Source organism: Jaculus jaculus, chromosome 5 (assembly GCF_020740685.1).
Source record: "Jaculus jaculus isolate mJacJac1 chromosome 5, mJacJac1.mat.Y.cur, whole genome shotgun sequence".
NCBI classification, from domain to species: domain Eukaryota; kingdom Metazoa; phylum Chordata; class Mammalia; order Rodentia; family Dipodidae; genus Jaculus; species Jaculus jaculus.
The window spans coordinates 167,301,405-167,309,004 of NC_059106.1; the positions used below are offsets into that span (position 1 = coordinate 167,301,405).

Consider the following 7,600-nt stretch of genomic DNA (forward strand, 5'->3'; position numbering starts at 1 on the left):
TCACTATGGATTCGAGGCCAGCTTGGGACTATAGAATGAGATCCAGGTCAGCCTGGGCTAGAGCGAGACCCTACCTGAAAAAAAAAAAAAACCCCAAAATTAAACACATAAAGGTACACACACACACACACACACACACACACACACACACACACACACACCTGGAATACTACAGCTGTCAAGAAGAAAAAGGCAGCTCATAGTGGTATATGCTTGCCATCTCAGCATCCCAGCACTCCAGGAGTAAGTTCCTGGTCAGCCCGAGTTATGTGAGAACCTGTTTCAAAAGAGGAGGGCCAGAAATGGAGAGGTTGCTTAGTGGTTAAGGCACATGACTGCGAAGCCTAAGGACCCAGGTTCAATTCTCCAGATCCCACGTAAGCCAGATGCACATGGTGGTGCATGCACATGGAGTTCGTTTGCAGTGGCTAGAGGCCCTGGCATGCCCATTCTCTCTCTCTCCTTCTCCCTCTCCTTCTCTCTGTCTCTAATAAATAAATAAAAATAAACCAGGACAAAAGAAAAGAGGAGGGCTGGATGTGGTGGCGCACACCTTTAATGCTAGCACTTGGGAGGCAGGGGTAGGAGAATCTCTGTGAGTTCAAGGCCAGCCTGAGACTACATAGTGAATTCCAGGTCAGCCTGGACTAGAGTGAGACCCCACCTCAAAAATACCCCCAAGAGGGGATATAATGGAGAATGGAGTTTCAAAGGGGAAAGTGGGGGGAGGGAGGGTATTACCATGGGATATTTTTTATAATCATGGAAGTTGTTAATAAAAATTTGAAATAAAAAAAATACTCCCCCAAAGAAGAGGGGACAACCAAACAACCTAGGAGTGTGCACATTGCTGCTGGACAGACAGACAGACAGGTCACACTAGTTTGCACAGGAATGATCAGCTCTGAATCTAGATCGTGTTTTAAATGTCTAGGCTTTAAAAGAAGTGGTATTTGCTAGCCAGTGCCGGAACTTCATATAGCAAGAAACTAGAGCCAACCCAAAAGTTCACGACTAAGAAGGTGGTACATCGCCCGTGTATTTTGGTCGGCTATACTATGGCAGTAAGAATAAATTCATTGTGTCACCAGTGCAGCTGAGTCCTGAAGCTTCCACGCAGGGGCAGTGCCCTGCCACGCAAGACCTCTGGAATGACCAGCTCACGTCTGCCAGACACTGGAGGAGGCGGCCAGCTGACTGTACTAAACGCCTCCTCTTAGTCTTTCTTTTGCTTGTTTGTGTTTTGGTTTTTTCAAGGTAGGGCCTCCGCTGCAGCCCAGGCTGGCCTAGAATTCACTAACTCAACGGCGATCCTTCTGGCACATGCCTTTAATCCCAGCACTCGGGAGGCAGAGGTAGTAGTATTGCCATGAGTTCAAGGCCACCCTGAGACTTCTTAGTGAATTCTAGGTCAGCCTAGGCTAGAGTAAGACCCTCCCTAAAAAACCGAAGCAAAATAAAATAATAATTAAAAACAATAAGACCTCTCATCCCCCAGGCCATGGTTGACATGGTGCTATGCATGTTCGTGACTGTGTATGTGGAGTGCTGCGTACTTTTGATATGTCTTGTGTGGCGCTTTAACCTCTTCGGTCAAGGAGGCCCCAAGTCCCCATGCCTGCATGTTCCGGTGGTTACCTAGCTGTGTGGGGCAGCTGCACGGAAATGCGTCCCTTGAGCCTTGCTGTGGTCTGCTGGCCAGCCAAGCTCTCCCTGACGCGCGCTTGCTCCGCATTGCTTCGGCCCAGCTCTAGCACAGCCCACGTCACTCCTGGTTCCTCCCAGTCGAGGAGGAAGGAGCTGTGAAGGGGCTTGCAGTGGGGCAAGATTGAGGTGGTATGAAGTGTGACCAGGCCCAGGACCCACGCGCATTCTCACGGCCACCGTCTTGAGAGAAACAGAGGGACATTTGGGACAGTGCAGTCAGGCCAGCTGTTTTCCAGACATGACAGATCTGCTTAACTCGCTGGCCCTTTTCTCGTCAATTTCTTTCATGGGTCCAAGGTCCAAATGATCTAGGCCTTTATAAAAAGCCACCCAGTGTCCTAAAGAGGCCACACCTGATTCCTCCCCAGCCTGCAGTGTGGAGGGTTTGCCCACATCATTCTGTGGCCACCATCCCCGGCAACTTGCGTTGCCAAGTTTTCTCCCGCATCAGTGGCACTGGGCGACCTTGCCCTCCGCTCTCCCCTTGCCCGCAGGACGCCCTGCAGGAGATGTACAAGCAGAAGGGAGTGTTCCCCGGGGAGCAGATCAAGCCCGCCCGAAGGCCCTGGACCCTCCTGAACTTCTTGTGCTGGGCCACCGTCCTGCTTTCTCCTCTCTTCAGCTTCGTCCTGGGCGTCTTCGCCAGTGGATCCCCGCTCCTCATCCTCACGTTCTTGGGATTTGTGGGAGCAGGTAAGGAACCCTGGTGTTCCAGCTCCCATATATCGGGGCTCACAGAGACCGAAGAGGCTTGAGACTGATGGCTATTTTGGTGGCCCTGGGGGGTGGGGGGATAGCAGATGGGTGGCGAGGGTCGTCAGGCGGGAGCTGTTGCCGTAAGTGCAAACGTGAAGCCCTCCTCCCCTGGCCGTTTCTTGCACTGGTACTCTTGGGGTTCTGGGAGGAGGGGACCAGGGCGGAGCCGAGGCCGGCCAAAGATGCTTCACCTGCGCCTTACGGCACGTTTTCTATCTAATCTCCTTTCTCTCCTGTTTTTAAAGCTTCCTTTGGCGTCCGAAGGCTAATAGGAGTAACCGAAATAGAAAAAGGCTCCAGCTACGGCAACCAAGAATTTAAGAAAAAGGAATAATTAACGGCTATGATTGACCACCCACAACCTGATGCGGTATCCAATTAACTCAATTAAAAACAGAACACAGAGTGAGGAGAGAGAGACACTTAGAGACTATTTTTCTTATTAACTGGTGACTAATACTAATAATTAAAACTTGAGCCAAGAGCAAAGAACTCAGACGGCCTGCCAGGTGAAGATGGTCAGCGGGCACCGCGGGGCCCCGCCGGCCCTCCAAGGACAGATGGGGGAGCCTGGGCTTGGGGAGGCTCAGGGCAGTGGGTCTCCCCCAAAACTCCGCCTCCAAGAGGCGGCCTTTGCTTCCTCTTCTTAAACTCAGAGTGGGACTTCGGTTTCTTAATTTCGGGAACTTAGCCTGACCCCTCCCCTCATGCCCTGTACCCCCAGACCACTGGCTCTTAATGGGTTCCTGGGAGCAGGTCGGCTGGCTCCTATCCCACAAAGAGCTCGCTTGTCCCGCCCTGCCTGGCGCCTTCGCTTGTAGCCTGAGTGGGGGAGGGGAGGAGGGCATCTTAGTGATAAGCACACATTGAATGTAGATCAGCCCGGTCTGTCCCGCCCCTCCTCCGCTGGCTGAAGGCCCACTCCTGCCCCTTGGCACTGTCCGCCCTGCCTCCCCATGGGCTGTCTAAGCACCTTAAGTCTCCTTTTAAAGTGAATGGCCCAAGAACTCAGTGGAATGTGGAGTTCTTAGGCTCGCGCAGCGCCTCCATGCAGATCCTCAGTTCCTCTCTCCCTCTTTGTGACTGGGAGGCCGCGGCTCCCCGCATGGGGCGTGGGGCGGGCGTGGGAAGACCACTCGGGCCCAGCACCTCAGGGTTCCAGAGTGCTTGAGCCCGCGGCTGGCTGCCTCTGGGATGATCTTTGAGCGGTGATGCCACCATCCAGCCCCGTTGTTTTAAAGGCAGTGGAGACCGTTAGTGCTTGCTGGTTTCTGGAGTGTCTTTGTACCAGCCGGTGGGTGGATGGTTCTCAGCCTCACTGTGGGAAGGAGTGCCAGCCACCTCCTTGCTCAGCTCCTCCTCCTCCTCTTGACTTCTGCCTCTGTCCAGGCAGGGTTGATCATGCCCGCCCCCCCCCCCCCCCCCCCCCCCGGCTCCCACTCCACCTCAGAGACATGGAGCGTCCTAGCAGAAGATGGGGTGTCTCTGCCTGCACTCGGGGCCTCACCAGGGTCCAGTTGGCTGGCCTGGGAGACGCATATTTCTTCAACCGACTCTGGACAGCTGGCCTTGCAGGAGAGGAGCTGGTGGGCCCAGGAGCCGTGGGGAGGCCTACTCCCCTTCTGGGAGCTCTCTCACACACTGTCACTCACCTGCTTCCGGCTTCTGTCTGGAACTTTCCATGGGCTCTTTCTAAGCCACACCCCTTTCATGTTTTCTAGCAATGGAAAACCAAGTATTCTGTCTGGCATATTGCAACCAGCACTCAGAAGAAAGGCAAAACAAGCTCTCTAGGTGAGACCCAAGAAAAGAGGCTTGACTGGCCCCAAGTGTTGGGGAGATTCTGAGGCAACAGGATTGCTGCGGAGGCGGTACCCCTGGCCTCCTGGGTCCATGCACGAGGGTAGCAGATGTGGAACACTTCTATAGTCCTGGGTCTCATGGGGGACAGCGAACAACCGTGGTGGCTCTTTGGGAAGGTGAAGGGCTCTGTCAGACCAAGCAAGCAGACGCTCAATTGAGCTAGCTGAAATCTTGTCTCCTGGCCTCCCCACCAGCAAGCCATCGTCTGCATTCCCAGGGGTGAGCCCTGACCCCGGTGGATGTTTGTGTCTGTCTGTGCACTTGAGGTCTCTCACTCCACCATCATCCCACAGATCTCAAGGAAGCCGGTTGATGGGCCTTGCTGTGCATGCATCTGGCCCAGGAAAGCAAGCTCAAAGCCTTTGCCATTTAACAGTGGCTTTGTTTTTCCAGAGCAGCCCCCCGCCTTTCAGATCAGTTACGTGTCGCGTCTGTGTTAGCCTGTTGTCTCCCTCTGACAACTCCCGGCTCAGAGTGTGCCTCCAAGTACCAGGCTTCTGAGAGCAATAAAAACTACACTGGGAATGTGTGGGGTTATTTTTTTTTTAAGGGGTGGGGTTGGATTTTGCTTTTCATCTGCTTAAGAAGGAAAGAGAGAGGAAAGCTTTGACTTTTTTTTCCCATTTATATTAATAAATCTCAGAATAGTGCTTTTCTCTTCTTCCTTTACACTGAGCCAGAGTCATGGCTGATGCCATGCCCAGATTTGGGCTGAAGAGTTGGGCCAGAGCAATCCGTGTTGGCTGAGTTGGGGTCAGGGATGGGGCCATCTTGGGCCTGGGGCAGCCGATGACCTCAGGCTGAGGATCGGGCTGCACTAATGGGCTGGCCCCGTGGCTCACCGTAACCTCTGGAGCCTGGCACAGCTTAGCCCAGAACATGGTCTGCCTGCCACTCAGGCCCAAGAGCCAGGTGCATGGGTGCTCCTGCCTCCTCTCCACGACCCCCTCCGTGTCCTGCACTGCTCCCCACACGCTGCTCCTGGCCGTGCCCACCCACCTCACGCAGACGTCTGCGTCACTGTGCTAAGCTTGGGAAGGGGTTGCCGTTCTCCTGGCCTCCTGTGCCATCTCACAGCACCCACATGGAGCTTCCATCACCTAGGGACTCCCTGCTTCTCTCTCGGGGACTTTGCATGAGCGCAATGCATAGTGACTGTCCCACACGAGGCAGGTGGCAGAAGCTGAATGATCAAAGGGGGGAGGGCGGTTCATAGGCCAGAGACACTTTCTCTGTAAACTAAGGCCTCGGACAAGGGTCTGCCCATCGATAAGTCCTTCAACCCAGAGAAAGAAACCACCTGGTGGTTGCTGGTACTTGGTGATGGCGCACCAGATGCACAGGCCTGCTTGAGGTGACGAGTCTTGCCCTCTGAGCCTGCAAACCACTAAGTGGGAAGCAACGATGTAAACTGCATTTTCCTGTGAAAAACAATGCGGGGGAATCACAGATCACCTTGACGGCCCTGTTCCTCCCTTTTTGTGCCCCGTGGCATGAGACTCCTTCCTGCCACTCATCCAGTCAAGGTGTTGCTAAGCATTGATGAAGAGAGAGAATAGTTGGACCCAGCAAGGCCATCCCTCGCCCACCATATCTACCAATGAGTGGCCCTTCCTGCATGCTGCTGGTCTCTCCTGCTTGAGGCCTTCTAGGACAAGCCAGTACAGTCTTTTCAGCCTTGCTGACTCCCATCAGAATCATTCTTCCCTGTGCCTAAGCCTCTACCCCTAGCTAGCTGCATGCAGCCCTGGCATGCTACACTCTGCTCGGCGGCGTGGCGTGGCTGCTGCCCCTCTGCCATGTTGATGAGGCTGAGGGCTCGTGAGACCAGACCAGCGCACCTGAGCTGCCTGCTGCCTTCTTTCTGGAAACACGTCCCTGGCCTGTTGGGCCAACTCTAAACCAAAGGCACCTGGGCCTGGGTGCTAGGTGGGGCCGCCACTGACCTGCCTCAGACCTTGTCCCGACACGGGGCTGTCAGGTGGGTGCTGACTCTTGGGCTCCAGGTCCCTGCATAGGGGACAGGATGCGAAAACCCAGGGTCAGCTTTTAGGTGACCAGGAGGGGTGGACACGTTGGGAATTAAATTCTGTCACAAGCATTTGCAGCTTGTTAATTCAGGGGCAAGGGTGGCATTCCTATAAGCCACTCCAGAAATCAGCTGACAGCCCTTCCAGGAAGTCACCAGCGAAGGTGACATGGGTCAGCCCAGGCAAGAGCAGCATTGCCTCTCCACAGGTGGCCGCGTTGTCGCAGAAGCGTGAGCTCTGTAGTGACGAGGTCACCTGGAGTTTTCTTTTTAACTTTTCAGTTTCTTAACTCTTTGTTGCGAAAAGTATTTGGACAGAAATGGAGCTGTGAATGAGATACTGACATGCACTAAGTTGTATTAAATTAAACTGGAGTTACTTGATCCTACGAAGAATGGCATCACTCTGCTTGTATTTATTGTCTCTGAATGGTACATTGTGACAATCAAATGTGACTTGCCTCAAGGCAGGGAACGTTCCCCAGCTTCCATGCAGAGCACCAGCGAGCGCTGTAACTGCACAGAAACGGCTCTTTCTGGAAGCCACACAAACCATGGACTCCAGCGAGCTAGCACTGTGCAGGTGGGCAGACATTGAGGCTTTTTCTATTATTGAAAATTTGCCATATCTGTCACTAGTCTCCAAGGGATACGTTGTATACAGGGTGCAAATGTATTATATGAATGTTTCCTTTTGTACACTTCATTTTTACAAGTTTTGCTACTCACGGCTTTCTGTGGTTGGGGATGGAGTGCTTGGGCTCTGCGGAACTTGTCTGGGTGGAGGAGCTAACTTAGACTTTATAGGCCTGTGTCCCCACAGCCTGGCTGTGTTGGCCGCTATGCAAAGCTCTCTTTGTCCACATGGGAGGCCACCCAGGCAGCATGGCACTCCTGCTTGGTGGTACTTTCTGGGTAAAATGCACAGGCATCGTACTTGTTTATTAAAAATGCTGTTGTGAACGAGGGATAAAATGTCCACAATATATGAAAGTGACTCTTTGCCTCCTTTTCTTCTTTCTTTCTTTCTGGTCTGCACAGATGTTTTCAAGAGGAAGTAAAGAAACACCAGGCACTTCCTGTCACTGGAGCTCACCCCTCCCCTGGGGCTCCATCTTTCTCTCTGTTTCCGTGGCCATGTTGTCCCAGGGCCCAAGGTCTCCATTCTGAGAAAGGTGTTTTCTAGGAAGGAACTGAGGCAGAGAGAAGTCATCTGTCCAAAGCCGAGGGGCAAATCAGGCAGCC

The 7,600-nt window shown here is 53.4% G+C and overlaps 1 protein-coding gene across 2 annotated transcripts in view; it reads left to right on the forward strand.

Annotated features, from left to right (window-relative positions):
* Positions 1–7,358, forward strand: part of Agpat3 (1-acylglycerol-3-phosphate O-acyltransferase 3) — a 95,093-nt gene extending 87,735 nt beyond the window's left edge. For both annotated transcript variants that reach the window (XM_045149275.1, XM_004654512.2), the window contains 2 exons: positions 2,202–2,400; positions 2,709–7,358. In XM_045149275.1, coding sequence (XP_045005210.1) covers positions 2,202–2,400; positions 2,709–2,797 — 288 coding nt within the window. In that variant the 3' untranslated portion in view covers positions 2,798–7,358. The remainder of the gene's footprint in view (positions 1–2,201; positions 2,401–2,708) is intronic.
* The last annotated feature ends 242 nt before the right edge of the window (positions 7,359–7,600 follow it).